Source organism: Capra hircus, chromosome 10 (assembly GCF_001704415.2).
Source record: "Capra hircus breed San Clemente chromosome 10, ASM170441v1, whole genome shotgun sequence".
In the NCBI taxonomy this organism is placed as follows: Eukaryota; Metazoa; Chordata; class Mammalia; order Artiodactyla; family Bovidae; genus Capra; species Capra hircus.
The window spans coordinates 45201897-45224966 of NC_030817.1; the positions used below are offsets into that span (position 1 = coordinate 45201897).

General features: G+C 39.3%; 1 protein-coding gene across 10 annotated transcripts in view; it reads right to left on the minus strand.

Moving 5' to 3' along the window:
- Nucleotides 1-23070, minus strand: part of MYO5A (myosin VA) — a 197222-nt gene that overhangs the window by 49187 nt on the left and 124965 nt on the right. For all 10 annotated transcript variants that reach the window (XM_018054218.1, XM_018054215.1, XM_018054211.1 and 7 more), the window contains exons 17-24: nt 21152-21238; nt 20955-21063; nt 18530-18741; nt 16844-17000; nt 10860-11099; nt 9621-9869; nt 6710-6803; nt 4304-4452 (exon numbers count right to left, since the gene is read on the minus strand). In XM_018054218.1, coding sequence (XP_017909707.1) covers nt 4304-4452; nt 6710-6803; nt 9621-9869; nt 10860-11099; nt 16844-17000; nt 18530-18741; nt 20955-21063; nt 21152-21238 — 1297 coding nt within the window. The remainder of the gene's footprint in view (nt 1-4303; nt 4453-6709; nt 6804-9620; nt 9870-10859; nt 11100-16843; nt 17001-18529; nt 18742-20954; nt 21064-21151; nt 21239-23070) is intronic.

Here is a 23070-nt window from a genome sequence, read left to right on the forward strand (position 1 = left end):
TCGGACACGACTGAGTGACGTGACTGAACTGAACTGAACTGAATTGTCTAGTAGCCTCTTATGATCCTGTATATTTCTGTGGTATAACTACTCTTTCACTTCTGATTTTATTAATCTGGGCTCTCTCTTTCTGTCTTGATGATTATGGCTAATAGTTTATCAATTTTGTTTATCTTCTCACAGGACCAGCTCTTTAGTTTTGTGCATCTTTTTAACTGATTCTTAGTTTCTATTTCATTTCCACTCTAATCTTTTTTTTTCTCCTACTAATGTTGAATTTTGTTTGTTCTTTTTTGACAATATTTCCTTTAGGTATAAGGCTAGACTGCTTATTTATTTGCCATTAAAATTCCCTTCTTGAACTGTTTTTGTCGCATTCCACAGATGTTAATCATTGTATTTCCACTTTCGTTTATCTCCAGATATTTTCAAAATTTGCTCTTTGGTTTCTTCAGTGACCCATTGGTTGTTTAATAGTGTATACTGAGCTCCATGTATTTGTTTTTTCAGGTTTTTTCCTTGTAGTTGATTTCTATTCTCATAGCACTGTGGTGGAAAAAGATGACTGATATGATCTCAGTCTTCTGGATGATCTGTCCTTTGATGGAAGTGGGGCGTTAAAGTCCCTTAGTATTATTGCGTTACTGTCAATCTCTCCCTTTACATTCGTTAATATTTTCTGTATGTATTCAGATGCACCTATGATGGGTGAACATATATTTACCACTATTATATCCTCTTGTTGGACTGATCCTTTTGTTATTATGTAATGTCCTTTTTTGTCTCTTGTTACAGTCTTTGTCTTAAAGTCTATTTCGTCTGACTCTTGCCATCCCAGCTGTCTTTTCATTTCCATGGAATACCTTTTTTCCATTATCTCCCTTTTAGTCTCTGTGTGTCTTTATAACTGATGTGACTCTCTCACAGGTGTGTGTGTGTGTCTTTATGTCTTGTTTCCATTATCCATTCTGCCACTCTATGTCTTTTGATTACAGCAGTTAGTCTAATACACTGAAAGTAATTATTGATAGGTATGTACGTATTGCCATTTTGTTAGTTGTTTTCTGGTTAGTATAGCTCCTTTTGGTTCCTTTCTTTCTTCCCTTGTGATTTGATGACTATCTTTACTATTATATTTAGATTACTCTCTTTTTATATGTATGTACATCTATGTTTGTGGTTATGACAAGGATCATATAAGCAATAATAAAGGAGGTTCAATCATTTACATATACATACATATACATTTACATACACACACACATATATAATTATTTAAATATGATCTCAAGTTCAAAACATTATAACAACCATGCATTCTTAGTTCCTCTTCCACTGTTAGTGTTTTTGTCATCATATTTTACATCTTTTTGTTCTGTGTATCCTTTAATCTTCTACCTATTTTGTTGTGGTTCCTTTTTTATATCTTTGGTTGCATGAAATAATTTCTGCTAGTCTTCAGTTCACTGATTCAGTAGTGTCCAACTCTTTGCAACCCCATGGACTGCAGCACACCAGGATTTCCTGTCCATCACCAACTCTCAGAGCTTGCTCAAACTCATGTCCACTGAATTGGTGATACCAACCAACCATCTCATTCTTTATCATCTCCTTCTCCTCCTACCTTCAATCTTTCCCAGCATCAGGGTCTTTTCTAATGAGTCAGTTCTTCACTTCAGGTAGCCAAAGTATTGGAGCTTCAGCATCAGTCCTTCCAATAAATATTCAGGGCTGATTTCCTTTAGGATTGACTGGTTTGATCTCCTTGCAGTCCAACGGACTCTCAAGAGTCTTCTCTAACACCACAGTTCAAAAGCATCAATTCTTTAGTGCTCAGCTTACTTTATGAAACTCTAACATCCATACATGACTACTGGAAAAACCATAGCTTTGACTAGACAGACCTTTGTATACAAAGTAATGTTTCTGCTTTTTAATATGCTGTCTAGGTTTGTCATAACTTTTCTTCCAAGGAACAAGAATTTTTTAATTTCATGGTTGCAGTCACCATCTGCAGCGGTTTTGGGGCCCAAGAAAGTAAAGTCTGTCACTGTTTCCATTGTTTCCCCATCTATCTGCCATGAAGTGATGGGACCAGATGTCACGATCTCAGTTTTTTTAATTTGAGTTTTAAGCCAGCATTTTCACTGTCCTCTTTCACTTTCAGCAAGAGGCTCTTTAGTTCTTTGCTTTCTGACATAAAGGTGGTATCATCTGCATATCTGAGGTTATTGATACTTCTCCTGGCAATCTTGATTCTAGCTTGTGCTTCACCCAGCCCAGGATTTCGCATGACGTACTCTACATAGAAGTTAAATAAGTGGGGTGACAATATACAGCCGTGACATACTCCTTTCCCAATTTAATACCAGTCTGTTGTTCCATGTCCAGTTCTAACTGTTGCTTCTTGACTGGCATATAGATTTCTCAGGAGGCAGGTCAGATGGTCTGGTATTCCTATCTCTTGAACAATTTTCCACAGTTGGTTGTGATCCACACAAAGTTTTTAGTGTAGTCAATGAAGCAGAAGTAGATGCTTCTCTGGAATTCTCTTGCTTTTTCTATGATCCAATAGATGTTTGCAACTTCATCTCTGGTTCCCCTGTCTTTTCTAAATCCAGCTTGAACATCTGGAAATTCTCAGTTCAGGTGCTGTTAAAGTCTAGCTTGGAGAATTTTAAGCATTACTTTGCTGGTATGTGAGATGAACGCAATTATCTGGTAGTTTGAACAGTCTTTGGCATTTGCCTTTCTTTGGGATTGGACAGAAAACTGACCTTTTCCAGTCCTATGGCCACTGCTGAGTTTTCCAAATTTGCTGGAATATAGAGAGCAGCAGTTTAATAGCACTTTAACACTGCTAGTCTTCAGGTCATTCTTATACACAATTGCTCTGAAAATAGTTATAATTTTGGTATGCCTGTGGGAAGAGTTGAGCACAGGGTCTTCCTCTTCTGCCATCTTGACCACACCCATCCAAACTATCTTGTGTTTTATAGCAAATATTTCAGGGCATTTCTGGCCATTGTGCCATTCAGTTCAGTTCAGTTGCTCAGTCATGTTCGACTGTTTGTGACTCCATGAATTGCAGCACGCCAGGCCTCCCTGTCCATCACCAACTCCCGGAGTTCACTCAAACTCATGTCCATTGAGTCAGTGATGCCATCCAGCCATCTCATCCTGTCATCCCCTTCTCCTCCTGACCCCAATCCCTCCCAGCATCAGAGCCTTTTCCAATGAGTCAGCTCTTCGCATGAGGTGGCCAAAGTATTGGAGTTTCAGCTTTAGCATCATTCCTTCCAAAGAACACCCAGGACTGATCTCCTGTAGGATGGACTGGTTGGATCTCCTTTCAGTCCAAGGGACTCTCAAGAGTCTTCTCCAACACCACAGTTCTAACGCATCAATTCTTCGGCACTCAGCTTTCTTCACAGTCCAACTCTCACATCCATACATGACCACTGGGAAAACCACAGCCTTGACTAGACGGACCTTTGTTGGCAAAATAATGTCTCAGCTATTAGGTTACATTTAAGGCTGATAGTTGCAGGAACAAGAGTGTCAGGGAACTCTGTTTCCTGATATCAGAATAAGTAGACCAGGGATGGTGTGCAGCACTATCAAAAGTACAAAAAGTACTCGTCCGGATGCAGAAGAGTCCATGAAATAGGTAAGACAATTTATTACAAATAGCAGATGAATTTTCTTTGTTTAGGAATATGCCTTTGAAATTACAAAAACTACTGAGAAAATACTTGACCTTATAAATATTTGCTTTATAAGCAAATTTTACATTGTCATTCAGTGCATAAACAAAGTCCAGCAATACTGACTCATAGTCTAGTCTTCAAAGTGTTTGAGTTTATAAAACTATTTATGAATACAGTGATGTGATTCCTGGGATTTTCTTTAAGACAATCCAATCCATTGGATGGAATGTGATATAGGTTAGAATGGGAGATAGAAATGTGATGACTATTTTGGAATTGAATGATGAGTACATGGAGTACATGGGGGTTTATGCTACTATTCTGTCTAGTTTTGCACACATGTGAAGTGAAGTGAAGTGAAGTCACTCAGTCGTGTCTGACTCTTTGTGACCCCATGGACTGCAGCCCGCCAGGCTCCTCTGTCCACGGGATTCTCCAGGCAAGAATACTGGAATGGGTTGCCATTTCCCTTCTCCAGGGGATCTTCCCAACCCAGGGATCGAACCCAGGTCTTCTGCATTGCAGGCAGACGCTTTATCCTCTGAGCCACCAGGGAAATTTTTTATAGAAATGGGCAAAAGTATTTGACTCACCACCATCAGAGTCATCTCTTCCTTGAGGTCATCATAGCGTTCTTCCAAGCGACTAAACTCATTCAGAAGGTTCTGATATCTCAGCCTTTCATCATTAAGATCGAGTTCCAGTTGTTTTGTTTCTTCTACTAACTTCTTCTCCATAGTCTCTGAAAGAAGAGAGAGAGAAAAACATACCAAAGACAGCTTCACAAATGCAAGAATAAAACCATGGGCACTGCCTTACAGTCTTTGGGAGGGGTTCTACTTTTAGCAGCACTATGACCTATGAAGAGCATCTTACTGGAGGTAGGGAAACAGAAAATATCATGACCAAAGAATAAAATAATTTATTAATAACAACAATCATCTATCATGTTCTTCCATGAACAGAACTAGTTTATTCATTGGTTATAGCACATTCTTGATAACTTCCTCTAATCAGCATTTAGTAACTAGAAGTATATACTTTTTTATTCCAATAGTATTCTGTTTCAGGCTACTCATAAAATTCTTTTGTTGAAAAAGTTAGAGACATTCCTCAGGCCGCTAGGGGAACAGTGACTTCTCAGAGGACCCAGCTGTCCTGCTCTCCAGAATCTCTCTACTCATCTCTCAGTCCTTGGCTTTGGTCTTACAATTTCCCAGCACTGCGAAGGCCCTTGTCCTGTTACTCCTTCCATTCTGTTCAGGTAACTTGCCACACCTGGTCCTCTGTTGTCACCACTCCTATGTGCTGCTGGGGACTGGACTTTTCCATTTACTCACCTCACTCTACCCTCTCTATCGCTAGTGGCTGGCATGTAGATAGGACATCATTTGGAGACTGGAGACTAGCCCCGTGACTGCAGATCAAAGTATCAATAAAACAGCCTTAAATCTCAGCCATGTGCTTTCTCTCAATGAGCTGAACCAGCCACATTTATAAATATTGGGCTTCCTACCTCATATTTTGTGGCTATATCTTAATCTGTCCTGCCTGCTTCTGTTGCTCACCATCTCTTTATCTGTCAGCTCCATGAGGGCAAGGACTTCCCAGTGTCCTGTCACGACTGCCTCCACAGTGTTCCCCTGTCCTAGAGCTTTAATAATTTGCAAATAAATGAATAAAAGAATTTTTTCTTTATACAGCATTCTATAAAAGTGAAAGTGAAGTCGCTCAGTCGTGTCCAACTCTTAGCAACCCCATGGACTGCAGCCTACCAGGCTACTCCATCCATGGGATTTTCCAGGCAAGAGTACTGGAGTGGGGTGCCATTGCCTTCTCCAATAACATTCTATAAATTGCCTTTTATTCTCACAAGTTTGTGGTAACCTGCCCAAGGCTACCAACAAATTTTCCTAGGCAAATCCACCGTTATTTGTTTTGTTCTCTTTAGTATCAAATGACATTTCCTATTTTCCTAGAAGAATTCTCATCATTCTGGATTTTTCCACCATATTCTGCATCCTAGCAACCTTCTTTCCATGTCTTCAATGACTGTTTTCTCCTTCCGTCTTAACTTTCTTTTATGACTCTTTTTCTTCACCTTATCCTTTTTTATGACTATCCTATGAATTCCAGATTTTCTTCTCTTTTCTATGTAGTATTCCCTTTAATTGGGAAGAAGGGTATGGTGTGGAGAAAACCCCTGAGGGTTCTCACTTTAATCTCAATTTGCTTTCAGATCATCTCTATCTGGAGACCCTAGCTAACATCCAAATTTTAATTGATTTGCCTCATAAACAGAGACTTGTTTTCCTCAATTTCCGCATTACTAATAACACATTATTGTTTTGATAACTCATTGCAACACTTTAGAAAATTTTTGCTCCTCTTGTGAATACCATATCAAAAATGAGAATAACCTGTTAATTCTTTTCATATATTTTCACTCTAACCTACCTCTTCCTTTTTATTTCTACCACCAATTGCTGTAGTTTAGATATACATCTTATCTCATGTTTATGTATATGTGGATTTCTTGTAAATTATCACCATTTTAATTTATCTTACCAACAGCAAATAAATGTCTACCTCTAGTCAGTGTCTTTTTTTTTTTAAGATGGCAAAGAGTGGGTGATCTTAGGAAATTTTTATTCATTCATTTAGCAAAATCAATAATATACACAGATACATATACTCCTATAATATACATTTTAGCTCAATAATTTGTCTTAAATCAAGAGGACTCCTATAAGCTATAAATCATACATACAATTATTTTTTTAAGTTATATACAATATTGACTAAGCATGAATTCATATTTGTACATAGGGAGATACGATTTACAAATTCACCAACTAATTCAACCAATTATTTAGAGTGCCTGCCTCTGGAACTCTGAAACCTTATTGATGCCAGCCTAAACAAGCAAAGTTGTAACTTACAAACCCTTGGTCTCAGGTTGTTTGGAGTGCAGTAGGCTGGGCCCACATGAGCCTTACCTGTCATCTCCTTAGCCTGCTCCACGATACGGTGATTGAGGGCCTCTTTTTCCTGCTTCAGCAAAGTATTTTCTTCCTTCAGATTTGACACCAGCTATAAAATGAAACAATAAACTGATATGGCTGCAACAGACAGAGGAAACCTGATACTGAACACAAAGACCACACAGTAGTCACTCCTTACTTTCATGTCTCACTGTCTCACTTCTTTGCTGAGTTATATTCAGTCATCCTTTAAACCTGGTTCAAGCATTACCTCCCAGAAAGCACTTGGTTCAGGCATTACCCCCAGAAAGCTTTCCCAGAAACTTCTTGCAATTATATGTCTCTCCATTGGACTGCTACAGAACCCTGTAAATGCCTCTTTATAGCCCTTATAAATGATTTACTTTTACTTCCCTGATTGACTAGAAATTATTGGAGGACAAAGATGATTTGCTGTTGTTGTTTTACTTTGTACCTTGAGCATTTACCAATTGCCTGACACCTAGTAAGCATTTGCTCTTAAAGTAATGATAACGCCCTTTCACCCCAACAGACTCACACAATGCTTATGTGTACCCAAGCCTCAACAGAGAGATTACAGGGGACGAGAAAAGTATGAAATCCACTGAAGGCCTTCCGAAGCTCCCTGCTCTCTGTCTTGAATTTTACTTTCATCTCCTTTTAAGTTTTGCAAGGTTGTAAACTTATTCCACATTTAAGCATTGGCCTTACAACTATGTGACTATAACTAATGTCATAGAACTTTACACTCAAAACAATTAAAATAGTAAATTTAAAGTTACATATAAGCATATTTTACCACAATAAAAAAAATGCTGACCTTTTAACTTTCTGGCTCCTGGTTAGATAAGGATTCTCAGGAGGCGAAAGTCAAAACCAAAGGTAACTTTGCAAAGTTGATAATTTATATAGTTTAGCTTTGTAATAGAATGTGTGCTGAAGTGAAACCTGAATAAGTGAAATGTGAATTTCTTTCTGTAAGTGTAAGTTTATAGAACTCTTAAAGGTACAGCTTTAGTAATAAAGAGAATGTATGAAGAGTTCAGCGATGGAGACAACGGGCTGTGACAAAGGATCCCTGAAGAACAGAGAACTGAAGTTACAGCACTGAGCCACGGCAGACATCAGGCCAGGAGGTGCTCTTTCTGATTGTCCAGTCTCTTCCTTCTGTCCTGAGAAGGTCTGCTCTCAGTACAAAGGCTGGGTTCTTAGGGTGCTCTTGAGAGAAGCCGCTCTTTGTCAGGGCTATGCAACCAATCACCTGTTGTGCTTTTTCAAAATAAATGTGTCCGACCCACACTCCCAGAGCTTGGGCAGGTATCTTTTTTAAAAACTCTCCAGCCAATTCTGATACACATTCCTGGTTAAGAAGCACAGCTCTCTGGACCTTCTAGGCTCCTTGATCAGGTTGACTGGCAATGCAGCTTTCCTGACCACAAGGCTAGCTCTCCCAGGGAAATGTTTCCATTCTTCATTACCACACTCCATCTAAAAGACTTAATGGTAGTGCCTATAGATATCCCTGTGAAAGCCGCAGATAATAAAACAAGAAGAAAGGAGAAATCTGAATATGTTTGGGTATACTATTCTATCTAACTAGAAAGGTATGAATTTGACTGTGAAAAGGAAAAGAGAATACCCCTACCAAGTTGATACTCTATAGTTTCTAAGGAATTTTGGAAGCTTTCAGGGACTCAAGAAATGGGGAAAAAAGAGATTGAGAAAGAGAGAAAATGAGAAAGACAGATCCTAAACCTCAAGAGTATCTCATTGGATATATATTCAATAGAACAAGCTTGCCATGTCAAAGTAACATATATTGATGGTGGTTTCATTGCTAAGTCGTGTCTAACTCTTGCGACCTCAGGGGCGGTAGCCCACTAAGTTCCTCTCTCCATATGATTTTCCAGGCAAGAATACTGAAGAATACTGAATCCTTCTCCAGGGGATGTTCCTGACCCAGGGATTGAACCCAGGTCTCCTGCACTGCAGGCAGATTCTTTATGGACTAGGCTACCAAGGAAACTGTTTCCAGACACAGAGTCAACCTGAAGATATAGACAGGTTTATTTTAATCAGGATCCTGAATATCATGGAAGGATTGCCATCTTATTAGTGACACTATCTTACCTGAACTGTCTAAGCTCCTTCAGAGGTTCTTACTGCATGAGCTGCTGTTAAGGTTCAGAAGTAGTTACAGCCAACAGAGTCAGCTCTGTTTTCATTTAAACATGGTAATACTAGTAGGATCTCTAAAAATCTATTACTTTTTCCGAGTAAGCCTTATGTTGAGGCATTTTTTTCTTATGTTTAAACAATACTCCTCATTACTTCTTGAGAGCCTTCGTGTTTTCTATATTTAATAAAGTTTTGATATAAGTTAATACAAATTTGTAGTGTGGAAACATTCGTCAATCTGTATGTAAGTAGTTTTGTTGTTATTTTTTGCATAGCAGTTCTTGACTATGGCCACTGTGCAGACATTTGGATTTCTGGTGGACTTCTCAAAACAGCCTTAATGTAGGTTTCCATAAAAATTCCTAGCTTCTGACAGTTTATTGTTTAATTTACTTCTTAATCATCTTAAGCTGGCTGCCTCCACACAGATCTATACATTCAGCAAAAAGAGTGTATAATAGGTAATTGGCCATCAATTTTCTTCTTATAATACTGCTTTCCTTCTATTCTTAGTAGAGTAAACCATTCTACTAAAAGACCTATAGCTACTCATCCAGCATATAGAAGAACTCCTTGGGGAAAAACTCTAATAATGAACAGCCAACCGACTGAAATGCGTGTTTTACCTTCAACCGAGAACTACCTTGAGCTACAATGGCCAACCAAGTCAATACGACAGCACATCTTTGTGAAAGAAGTAGATGAGGATATGGACATTAGCTCCTACCTGCTCAGTTTCTTGCTTGTATCTATCAGCATGTTCCTCAATGGATTTTTTCTCAGACCGAGTTTGTTCCAGGTCTTTCCGTAGCTTGGCAATTTCTTCCTGCAGACTGAGGACCCGTCCAGTAGCAATCTTAGCTTCTTCTTCACTTAGCTGAAGACGTTCTAAATCACTTCGTAGCTTCTCGGTCTCCGAGTTGTATGTTCCTTCTAGGTTGGTCAGTTTCTCCATGAGGCATTTGTAGTCTTTGTTCTTTAAACACACACATGAGTGACAGTAAGTAAATATACACACCATGAATTGTACTTGGTGAGAAAACCATGCCTATTCATCATATTCATGCTATGTCACTGCAGCACTGATATAGCCTCTAACCAAAATACTAGTGACAACACTTAAAGTAACACAACCAGTACCCTCTTAGTGATACCAAAAGAGAACAGACACAATTGTTTATATTTTACATGAGATGAGCAACATAGATGTGATTCTCTCATAGTCACAAGGAGAGTTACCATACTAAATTCTCTTTCCTGATTCTCAATCCAGGAATAGGAAAATCTAGATTTGTTTTTAGAAACAAATCAGTGTGCTACTGAAAGCCATGTGCTGGCTAGTGATGTATAGGAATAGTAAAATGGCCTCAAAATCACGTCTTACAAATCTCTTTGTTTAACATCTGGAAACTCCTCCCATTCAGAAAACCTTTCTGATGAATTTTATTTCACTCTGTTTTCTGTTTTTCTTTGTCATTGTTAGTATTTATATGTCACTAACTACCTATATAATTTGCAGGTGCTAAAATATTAGTTGGTAATAGCTATCTGTGAGATATCAAACTGTTATCTCTGCAAATAGACTGCAGATTCCTCAGAAGCATGGACATCTTCCTGCTTCTTTTGCCATCTCAGTGCTAAACAACTCATCTACAAAAGGAACAATACACTACACATAACTGAATGATAATGATGAAAGAGCTGTGTAAAATATGACTTTCAGTCCTAACCTTTTGGACTGTTAGTAAACCTGTCTGTGTTCTCAAAAACAATTTCCTGCCTTGGTCCTCACAATTATAATCTTACCTATGAGCTTGTCACTATTTCCATGCTCATTAATGTCACTACTGTTTTACTTTTTTTCGCTGAGACTGAAAGGTAAAGTCAAGAGGAGACACTGCTGAAGATAATCCCAGTGTATTTCATTAGGCATGCTGCATTTTCAGGGCTGCTGTTCAAAACACACCTGCTCATCAACTTTGCGCTGCAGCTGCATGATCTTGTTCTCCATGCCAATGTGGAGCTTCTTATAGCGCTCCACAGAGCGGGCCTCGATCTTAAGTTTCTTCAGCTCGCGCTTGGCCATCATCCGTCGGAAGCAGCACTGGAGGTAGATGATGGCGTGGATGCTCCTCCTATAGTAGGTGCGAGCTAGCCAGCCACGGACCCACTTCTGAATGATGACTGCTTTGTGCTCACGGAGTATCTGGAGAGAAAGGTAGGTGCCAGAAATGTCAAACCCTGGACTACACTCAATGTTCAACTCTATCAACCTATGGATGCAGTCTGAGAACCACACATTAACTAAAGGGAAAGACACCGGAAAGGCTGAAGCAACAATGTATTATGTGGAGTGTACTTATCACAAATATATGGAGGCACAAATTATTTTAAAAGATGATTGAAATGTAATCTTTAAAAGGCAATTTGAGAAACATATATAAAACATGTATTATATCCACATGTCCTATGTGGGATTACATGTCTATGTATGATGATAAACAGAGTATACACACAAGAGCCATCAAAATTAAAGGCACCAGATTACTAAATAGAAAACTAATCTAAAAAGAAAGAAAAATTCATTAGGTTTCTTATGACTACATGATTTCTAAAAGCAACCAGTTATCCTTCAGAAAACAAACAGAACTTGATACCCCGTGAATCATGTGCTAATAAAATAGATTTACCCACCACCCTTACTGCTGGTTCCATATCACTGTGCATTAGGTCTCTGGCTTGAGGACATAGGGTCTGATTGGTAAGCAGGCTATAGAAGCCAACACTTAGGGTACTGCAAAGTTTATTATTAATTTATTGATTTCCGCCCCCCCCAGAAACAAACAGAAAAATGATTCTCTCATTTGCCATTTTTGAGGAATACCACTCTAGTGAGGATTTCCCATTGCTTTACAAATGTAGCACAGATCCACTCATGGGGTTCAAAGGTCGTAGGGATAGAACTTTAAAAGGAAAGCTAAAAGGAAGATAAAGTAAACAGATCTTAATTTCATATTGTGTTTTCTTAAACAAAGATATTCCCCTAAACTGATAAACACTCATTCATCCTTATGAGATAAATCTCTTGTCACTAATGACCATCAAGCAGAGACTGTACAAATAATTTTCAGGAATGATGGGAAAATTCTTAAATTTTAGGAAGGGTTGAACTAGCAAGACTCTGAGGTCCTTTCAAGACTATGATTTTATAAAATGGCAAATAGATGAGGAAACAGTGGAAACAGTGGCTGACTTTATTGTTGGGGGCTCCAAAATCACTACAGATGGTGACTACAGCTATGAAATTAAAAGATGCTTATTCCTTTGAAGGAAAGTTATGAACAACCTAGACAGCATATTAAAAAGCAGACATTAGTTTGTCAACCAAGTTCCATCTAGTCAAGGCTGTGGTTTTTCCAGTAGTCATGTGTGGGTGTGAGAGCTGGAGTATAAAGAAAGCTGAGTGCCAAATAATTGATGCTTTTGAACTGTGGTGTTGGAGAAGACTCTTGAGAGTCCTTTGGACGGCAAGGAGATCCAACCAGTCCATCTTAAAGGAGATCAGTCCTGGGTGTTCTTTGGAAGGACTGATGTTGAAGCTGAAACTCCGATACTTTGACCACCTGATGCGAAGAGCTGACTCATTTGAAAAGACCCTGATGCTGGAAAGATTGAGGGCAGGAGGAGAAGGGAACGACAGAGGATGAAATGGTTGGATGGTATCACCGACTCAATGGACATGGGTTTGGGTAGACTCTGGCAGTTGGTGATGGACAGGGAGGCCTGGAGTGCTGTGGTTCATGGGGTCCTAAAGAGTCGGACATGACTGAGTGACTGAACTGAACTGAACTTGTGTGACATGAATGTTACAATATATTTACTTAAGTACTCACTAGTGATTATGATAAAGGGATACAATATATCTTTTATGAAACTTTTTTAAATGTGTAAAAAATCTCTGAAACCGTCTATTCAGATAGTAGCAATTTGGTAAGATCATTGAAAAAACAGTTCCTATTTTTAGGTTATGTAGCTGAGAAAAATAATGAAATCATATGCCATCCCAGATGATACAAAAGAAATAACTGGTTGGTTTAAAGTCATCAATTACAAAATAAACATGGGTTTCCCTGGTGGCTCTGTGGTAAAGAATCAGCCTGCTAAGCAGGAGATATGGGTTCGATCCCTGTGTCAGGAAGATCCTCTGGCGAAGGAAATGGCAACCCATTCCAATATTATTGCCTGAAAATTCCCCTGGACAGAGGAGCCTTGCAGGCTACAGTCTATGGGGTCCCCAAAAGAGTCAGATATGACTTAGCAACTAAACAACAGCAAAATAAACATAGGTGTTTCAGAGACCTATATAGTGTCTTCAGCTAACTCAAGACTGCACCTTTGGGCTGTTTTCCTAATGCCAAGGCAGCCTTCAGTTCCCACTAAGTGCAGTCACCATGCATCACACCGCAGTGACGCAGGGCATCCTTTGCTCTCACTCAACATCAGAATCCTGAGGGAAGCCCCTGTCTATCTGGATGACTAGTGACAAACTGGGTAAAACTCAGTGATGGCAAACTGAAGGCTTTCAGAATTAAAAAAAACTCAAGCAGCACAGAGTGGCAAAGCTATTAATGCCAATTTTCCTATTTAATTTCCTTCTCCCACGTAACTTCAGACATTGGTTCATTTCTGTAATTTCAGTCAAATGGAAACGGTATATAATTAGAGCTTCCATTCTCAATCTCATTTCCATTGGTGAGTCAGAGACATTAAATAACACTTGCTTTCACTTTAAGACCTCCCAAAGCTGGAGAAGGGGAGGCTGAGACTGGATCACAGCTAGAAGGATCACTAAGGGGGTGCCACTGGCCTACACATAAACTAGTCTCTAAGCTGGTACCCTCACTAGGTCCAGTCACAGTGGGAGCTAAGCTGGCTAGAGACTTCTGCTGCTAACCAATAGCCTCAAACCCCAGTTCAGATGTTCCCAAAGAGAGTACTGAGGAAAACAGGGGAGTAACCGGTTTGGCATGTCTAATAGGTCAGGTTTAATAAGGTTTTACCTTCCCTTGAAAGCTCATGCTTGAAAAGAAACAACACCTAACCATAAAGCAGGCATGGGCAGAAACACCTAGAGAAACTGTCTTCAAATTTTCTTCAAAGCACAGCTATTTAAATATGCTCATTCAAGCCTCATTAGCTTTCCATGTTTCTTTGTTGTCTAAAATTAATTTAAATTAAGAAAGTAAAATACATACATGAATAGGGTCCAGGGCATGCCCACATATTGCCTATGATTAGATAAGTGTGCTATATCACTCAACTGACTCTCCTAACGATGCCCAAAGGGCTCCAAGATCTAGACTGTTCAGTTCAGTTCAGTCGCTCAGTTGTGTCCAGCTCTTTGTGACCCCATGGACTGTAGCACACCAGGCCTCCCTGTCCATCACCAACTCCTGGAGTTTACTCAAACTCATGTCCATTGAGTCCATGATGCCATCCAACCATCTCATCCTCTGTCATCCTCTTCTCCTCCCGCCTTCAGTCTTTCCCAGCATCAGGGTAATTCTGGCTTATTAGAAATATGTTCTAAAGAACAGTCTCCAGACTAAACTACAAAGCTACAGTCATCAAGACAGTATGGTACTGGCACAAAAACAGAAACATAGACCAATGGAACAAGATAGAAAGCCCAGAGATAAACCCACACATCTATGGGTACCTTATTTTTAATAAAGGAGGCAAGAATATACAATGGGGCAAAGATAGCATGTTCAATAAGTGGTGCTGGGAAAACTGGACAGCTATGAGTGAAAGAATGAAATTAGAAAACTTCCTAACACCACACACCAAGATAAAATCAAAAGGGATTAAAGACTTAAATGTAAGACCAGAAACTATAAGACTCTTAGAGGAAAACATAGGCAGAACACTCCATGACAAATCACAGCAAGATCCTTTATGACCCACCTCCTAGAGTAATAGAAATAAAAACAAAATAAACAAGCAGGACCTAATTAAATGTAAAGGCTTTTGCACAGCAAAGGAAACTATAAGCAAGAACAAAAGACAACCCTCAGAATGGGGAAAACAAACAAAACAGGAAATGACAACTAACAAAGGATTAATTTCAAAAATATACAAGCAGCTCATACAAGTCAATATCAGAAAAACAAACAACCCAATCAAAAAGTAGGAAAAAGACCTCAACAGACATTTCTCCAAAGAAGACACACAGATGGCTAACAAACACATGAAAAGACATTCAACATTGCTCATTATTAGAGAAATGCAAATCAAAACTACAATGAGATATCACCTCACACAGGTTAGAATGGTCATCATCAAAAAATCTACAAACAATAAATGTTGAAGAGGGTGCTGGAGAGGGTGTAGAGAAAAGGGAACCCTCTTGCACTTCTGGTGGAAATGTAAACTGATACAGCCACTATGGAAGATGGTATGGAAATTCCTTAAAAAACTAGGAATAAAACCACCATATGACCCAGCAATCCCACTACTAGGCATATACCCTAAGGAAACCAAAGTTGAAAAAGACACATGTACCCCAATGTTCACTGCAGCACTATTTACAATAGCTAGAACATGGACGCAACCTATATGTCCATCAACAGATGAATGGATAAAGAAGCTGCGGTACATATATACAATGGAATACTACTCAGCCATGAAAAGGAACACATTTCAGTCAGTTCTAATAAGGTGGATGAACCTAAAGAACAGACTCAAAACGTTGCTGAAATAAAAGAGAGAAAAAATGTTCATCAACCAGACCATATATTGTTAGAGGTGATGATAAGGTAAGACTAATCTGGTGATCCACTATCTCTAATCATAATGATTAGTGCTAGACATAAAGCTTACTTGTCAAATACTTCTATAGGAATCATACTCCAGTTAACACAACTTTAACTACATTGATATTACATTTGATTTCACTTTATCATGGTAAATTCTTCCAAATTTGTTTCACTCTTAATCTTCTGTTCATCTGTTATATACTTTAGCTATTCAAAGCTCACCATAATTAGCTGAATAAAGACCCCTAGATTTCTCCATGAATCTGTAAATGTTACCTTATTTGGGGAAAGGGTCTTTGAAGGTATAATTAAGTTAAGGATCTTGAGATGGAGAGATTATCCTAGATTATCTAGGTGGGACCCAAATCCATCATAAGTGTTCTCACAAGAGACAGACAAAAGGAAGTAAAGTTAGACACAGAGAGAAGATGATGCAAATGGAGATGGAGGCAGGGCTTGGAGTGATATAGACACAAAAGTATAAGGAATAGTGGTGGCCTCTAGCACTAGAAGAGGCAAGGAATGGGTTCTCCCCCCATAGCTTCTGGAGGGAGTGTAGCTCTGCTGACATCTTGTTTTCACAGCTCTTGCCTCTAGAACTGTGAGAAAGTTCAATGAGAAATTTCTCTTGTTTCTAGCTACCAAGTTGGTGGTAATGTATTACAGCAGCCACAGGAAACAAAAATGTCACTTTTTTCCCTCCAAATTACATAGGCAAAGGGAATAAAAAGGTAAGCTTTCTTTTTCTAAGTCATGTTAATAAATAAATCAATATGTATTTATTATTTAATATTTAAAAATATATTTCAATTGTTGGTTGAAAGAGAAAGTGAAAGTTGCTCAGTCATGTCTGACTCTTTGCAACCACATGGAAATCCCCAGGCCAGAATACTGGAGTGGGTAGCCTTTCCCTTCTCCAGGGGATCTTCCCAAACCAGGGATCAAACCCAGGTCTCCCACATTGCAGGTGAATTCTTTACCAGCTGAGCCACAAGGGAAGCCCAAGAACACTGGAGTGGGTAGCCTATCCCTTCACCAGGGGATCTTCCTTGTTTCCATACAAATCCTACATAGACATGGAACCTGATTAACATTAATGGGATGAATAAAAAAGTTGAAAACAATGCCTCACCTTGTGATACCTATTTCTGGCCAAGTAGCCTCGCAAATAAGACTGAAGGACAATTGTGGCAGTTCGCATGATCTTGTATCTCCGGCGAGCTACATACATACGCCAGTACTTCTGAATGATAGTGGCTGCCTTGGTTCTGCGCAGGAACTTAGCATAGCTGGTAGAGAAAGAGTGGCGAGTTGTCAGTAGTCAGAAAAACCGGGAACACATTTTGTAGAGCACTAATTTTATGAAAGCACTAATATCTTGCCATAATAAGTAGTACTTCCATTGATTATTCTAATAACGAACATGTTAAATCAACATTTATATTTCTTATATTTGTAGTTATTTTATGATCCCCGAATATCTGTCCATCTGTTATCTCAAATGACCTTACCTAACCCTAAAATGTGGGCTGTCCCATATTACTCGATTTTACAACAAAGAAGCTAAAGGTCATAAAGGTTTATTCCTTTTAGGACTGTGTTCATTACCCTAGGCTATGTCCCCTTTACACAGCAGACCAGTTTACACAGTAATACCATACCTACTTATCACCAGTTTCCTGAGCTCTATCCATTGTGAACACATGATGTTTTTCCTCAATCTATTTACTTGGGCATAAGTTTTTAATTCATGTCTTCTGATAGCTCTAAATTAAAATTATCCTAATATGTAATCACATGTAAGTTAATTGTTTTCTATAGTTCTCAGCTTATTGCTCCTAAAAACACCTCAATGGAATCATTTTTAACAGGTTATATTCATGATTGTCCTAATTTACAGATGATTTCCTCAAGTCCATTAAAAGTGAAAGTGAAAGTCGCTTAGTGTCTGACTCTTTGCAACCCCATGAACTATACAGTCCATGGAATTCTCCAGGCCAGAATACTGGAGTGGGTAACCCTTCCCTTCTCCAGGGGATTTCCCAACCCAGGGATCAAACCCAGGTCTCCCACACTGCAGGCAGATTCTTTACCAGCTGAGTCACCAGGGAAGCCCAATATAAATGTATAAAAAATAAATACTGAGGACATGAGTAGACAGTAATATGTAATTTTTTTTTGAGGTTCAATCTGATTCCTAAAGGTAAGTAAAATTATATTCTATTTAACTGTCTTATGAGTTAATTCCTTGGAACTAAGAAAAGGTAAGGTGTTGCCTTGAGTGGATGTGAGAGTTGGACTATAAAGAAAGCTGAGCAGCAAAGAATTGATGCTTTTGAACTGTGGTGTTGGAAAAGCCTCTTGAGAGTCCTTTGGACTGCAAGGAGATTAAACCAGTCTATCCTAAAGGAGATCAGTCCTGAGTGTTCACTGGAAGGACTGATGTTGAAGCTGAAACTCCAATACTTTGGCCACCTGATGCAAAGAGCTGACTCATTTGAAAAGACCCTGATGCTGGGAAAGATGAAGGCAGGAGGAGAAGGGGACAACAGAGGATGAGATGGTTGGATGGCATCACCGACTCAATGGACATGAGTTTGGGTAAACTCTGGCAGTTGGTGATGGACAGGAAGGCCTGGTGTGCTGCGGTTCATGGGGTCACAAATAGTTGGACACGAATGAGTGACTGAACTGAACTGCCTTGAGTGATAGGGTGACCACCCCACCCCAAACTATCCTAGCTTAGACAATAAGTCAGATGCACTCTCCAATCTTGGCTGCCCCTGAGCCAGCGTGTACATGCCACCAGGACACCTACCATCGGGCCTGGTGGCCTCGCACATATCTCTGCACGGTGATGGCAGCCTTGCGCATGCGCAGGTACTTCTTCCGCAGCAGCCACCCTCGGATCGTCTTCTGGATCCGGATGCAGGCAGCCCTCAGCTTGTCTGCCCTCAATTTTTCTAGGTAGGCCACTTGACCAGCCCGGAAAAAGATCTTTGTCTTCCCAAACTGGTATTTGTCCTTGTCCTGTATTTGGAAGAAACTGTATACTCAGAAGTAGAAATGATGACCAAATAAGCGAATTTTAAAGAGAAAAAAAATATGTCTAAAAGCAGTATCAGTAAAGGGATGAAACTATTAGCTAAAACTTGGGCTACATCACAAATATCTAATGGAGCCAGCTTTTTGATCCTAGGCAAGTTGAGCGAATAGAAGGGACTTTAAGGAAAACTGCAGTTTAAGAGTTATTTTCCAGAATTAGTCTACCTGGAATTATTATCTGAAGCCCAAAACTTGGTTGTGGGTTATAGGCAGCTACTATTTGCTTGTTTGTATTTTAAATATTTCAAGGAAATGGAGATGCTGACACTCCCTCTGACTGACCCGGGCTGTAAGGATTACATCGGGCTGTAAGTTCCATGAGAAAGCTGAAGGGACAAAAACACCAGTGTGAAGAAAAAGGCAGGAAGTAATACATACAAAATAAAAACAAAAAGATTAAAAATGCTGCATATTCATGTTAAGAGTTAAGTTTCTCAACAGTTATCTCTTGGTTTTATCAATAGTAAGTCTGTCTACAAATTTCAAAAATATAATCATTTATAATGCTCACTGACTTCTGATTATAAGCAAAGCTGAGCAGTAAACACAGATAGATAGGCATGTTATTTTCGGTCTATTATATTCTGATCCAATGTATTCAAAAGCATGTGATTTATTAAGCATCTCACATTGAAAGAGTAGAGTTTATTTGTAACAATCAATATTGTGATCTAAAATTCAAAGTGAAAACAGAAAATAACTTTTCACTGTAAGCAAATATTTCCTATCTTGTACATAAAAAGAGAAAATAGGAAATCACATACATCTAAAACTACTTCAGTTTAAATCAATAAATCTTACAAAGGAAGCTAGCTGGAAAAGCTAGTAAGTAGTTCCCTTTCCCAGCCCCATCTCATCTCAGCTCCCCTCTCCCTGCTCCCCAAGCCTGCCCTCCTCTGCCTTGTGGTCCCAAAGCTCAGCCGGGAGAGGTCTAGGGGAGGAAGCTGGTGTGGGACGACTGTCCCTACTTTCTGCTCTTCATTCCCTAGAAAAGACTTGGGCAAAATTCAAAATGGACCAGTTCTTTTACACATCACCAGGAAAGTGGTCTAAGCTATTTCAAGGAAAAAAAAAATTATTACCAGAGAAGAGATATTACATCTAATTAATAGCTAGTAATTATTACTAATTACTTCAAAGTGAGTTAATCCATCCAATCTAATGTCAAATAAGTGAAAATATAATATTCTTTAGAAAACATTTCATGAAGCTTAAATTCTCTACAGCGTACATCAGTGACTGTCCAAGTGTAGTCCTCAGACCACCATCAGCATCACTGGGAACTTGATAAAAATGCAAATTATTGGGCACATCCCAGACGACCAAATCAGAAATTCTGGAGGTGGGGCCTGGCAATCTGTACTGTAACAAGTCCTATAGGTGACTCTGATGCATTCTAAGGTCTGCAAATGCCTCAGCTTGGTAGGCAAGACCCTTCAAACACCAACCCCGATTTCCTAATGAATTCCTTACTTCCCAGGCACCAATTTTTTACTGCAAAAACATAAATCCTACTGTACCGTTTTTTTTAGAAAACTATGCTTTCCTGCTTCCACGTTCTTTGCTCCCTACTAGGATAGTCTCCTTCCAGTTTTACACAGTCTTACCCACCTTTCAGGGCCTGACTCAAAATACATGTCTCCCATGAATTGTTCCTCCTTCCCACAGCAGAAGTGGCTTTGCCTTCCTCTGATTTCTTGTCTCATTCACTCAGCATTTCATAGACACTAAGGTATATTATACTCATCTTTAAAATGCATTGATTTCAAAGACATACTATGTTACCTGAGGATAAGACTTATTTTTCCTTAATCACATAGCATTTGGCCTGGTGTCTTTCATAAGTAAGTACTCGGTAAATTTTTATTGAAAATGATCCAGTTCTAAAAAGAATGCATCTGAAGTCTGGGTTCAGGCCTCACCATCCTGTTTCTTGACACTGGGCTGTTGTCCTTACTAGTCTTTCCATCATAGAGACAGGGAGCCTCGAACTCCAAGACAGTGTGCCTCTCCACCCTCCCACTCCTGACTTCACTGAATTAGTGCTATTTGGACACCCCTAGAACTTGTACAGGTTATAATCACAAGGCCTTTGGCAAACATCTGTTCAGATACAGATGAGTGAAAATCTTTCTTACCACTATCAGTTTCTCTAAAACATTCTTGCATGTTTGCTTTCTGTCACTTAGTACATCTTTTTGCTTCATTAGGACCCGATAGCGGCTGAAAAATTCTTGGTAAGTCCACCTATAAAAAGAGACTCATGTCAGCTTATCTAAAGGAGCAGGAACCTCCCCCATGAGGATCCCTTGTATTTGAAAACTGCCAGGCCCACCGAGAGGGGAAACCTGCCGCGCTGATCCGAATGGTTTCCAGGACACCACATGCTCTCAGCTGCTGCACTGCCCTCTTCTCATCAAACCTATGAGTAAAGGTGGAAATCATTAATACACAAAAAAGTCTGGTTCTAGCCACAAACTACTGTCCTCAATCCAGAGACTGAATTCTTTTGTAAAGAGCCAAATGAATAAATTAGAAAAAAAAATTCAAATGTTGGAGTACTGATTCAAAATTGAAAACTCCATTTTGAGAGTGGGGAAGATCACCAGCAGTAAGAACATGCACCAAAAACTCATAAGAAATACCACTGAGCATATTTAAAAAGCCCAAGCTCCTCTGTACCGTGCAATGCTCAGTACATGCCTTGGCCTGACTAGTTGGTCTCATAATTCTTTAGTTCACCATCCAGAGCTACCCCAGAATAAAGACTGGCCAGCTCTGGAGATTTCTTTAACAAGAAGAACAAATTAAACATGCCCCATTCGGTTTTTCGTTGTTGTTGTTGTTAATTACTGGTGTTCTAAAAGCTATTTAACTCAGTGTATACATACTAATCATTAACAGTGTCCACGTCAGTGAAAAATATTTTATATCTTACCTGCATTTGTTTACCTGCATTTATTATTCAGATAAACAGCACCTGAATGTTAAATTGACACTAAAAGAGGAAGTAGCAAGGCCTGCTTCTTACAGGATGATCACTCCCCTTACTCCCTAGTTGTGCCCTGAATGACCTATCTGAGGTTTCTGTGGTGCCATCTTCTCAGTGTTTTGTTGGTGATGGGAGATGGGGTTGGTTGACGCAAGGTAATGGGCCCTGGGGCTGTCCAGGAGAGTTGCCCAGGGCATGAAAGCTTCTTTCTGCTTCTCACCTCCTCCAGAAAGGCTTCTTGGGAATGAGAATAATACAACAGCCTTTGAGAAGGGCCTTGTAGTCTAAGGCAGAATCTCCCACGGGGCAGAGTGGGAGGGACAGGGGCATAGGTAAAGGAGCACCCACACGGTGCAGAGTGGGAGTTATTACAGTGTTCGGGAAGGTGCCTAATCATTGACCCACAAATTCCTGTCCTAGAAATGCAGTAGTCTAAGGAGATATTCAGGCAGGTGAATATACAGAAATGTTTGGCAAAAGATGTTTATCATAGCCAAGGAATAACCCAAATGGCCATCAACAGGGAATAACTTAAATGAATGATGGTATGACTCTATAATGGGATATGATGTAGCCATTAAAATGGTGATAACGATTTGCTTTTACGAACATGGAAAACACTCACAATTTATTAAGTTGAAAGCGAAGTAAAACAGCAATTACAGCACGATTCCTTCTCTCTTATTAATGTCTCTCTCTCTCTTTCACAGATACACACACAGAGCAGGGAAGGACTGATCAAGAAGGATCTATGTCAGTTAATACCTATTACCTCTCTAGGTATAATGAAATGCTTTTTCATTAACTTTTATACTATTCTATATTTCCTGAAAATTGTTTTTACAATGTGCATGCATTACCTTCAAAATTAGAGAAATATTTCTGTTTTGGAAAAAACTTCCTCTCACGTATGATATTGATGGAGACAAGATACATGGTAAAAAGCAGACTCCTCTGATGCTTTCAACAGTTGAAAAGCAGCAGGGATGACTGTAAGCCTTTGCTAAAGCAATCTTATCTCACCCAGCTCTGGTTTTAACTGAAGCCCAAATTAACCAAAAAGGTCTTAAACTGAAGTAAATTCAAAATAGAAAGTAGAACTAGAAATGTGTGGTTGACCTCAAATGTTTAAAATTGTCATAAGGCCAGCTGCTAATTTGTTCTCACTTTTTTTTTTTTTTTTTTGGGTCTACACTGCATGGCCTGTGGATCTTAGTTCCTTGACCAAGAATTGAATCCTGGCCCCAACAAGTGGGAGCATG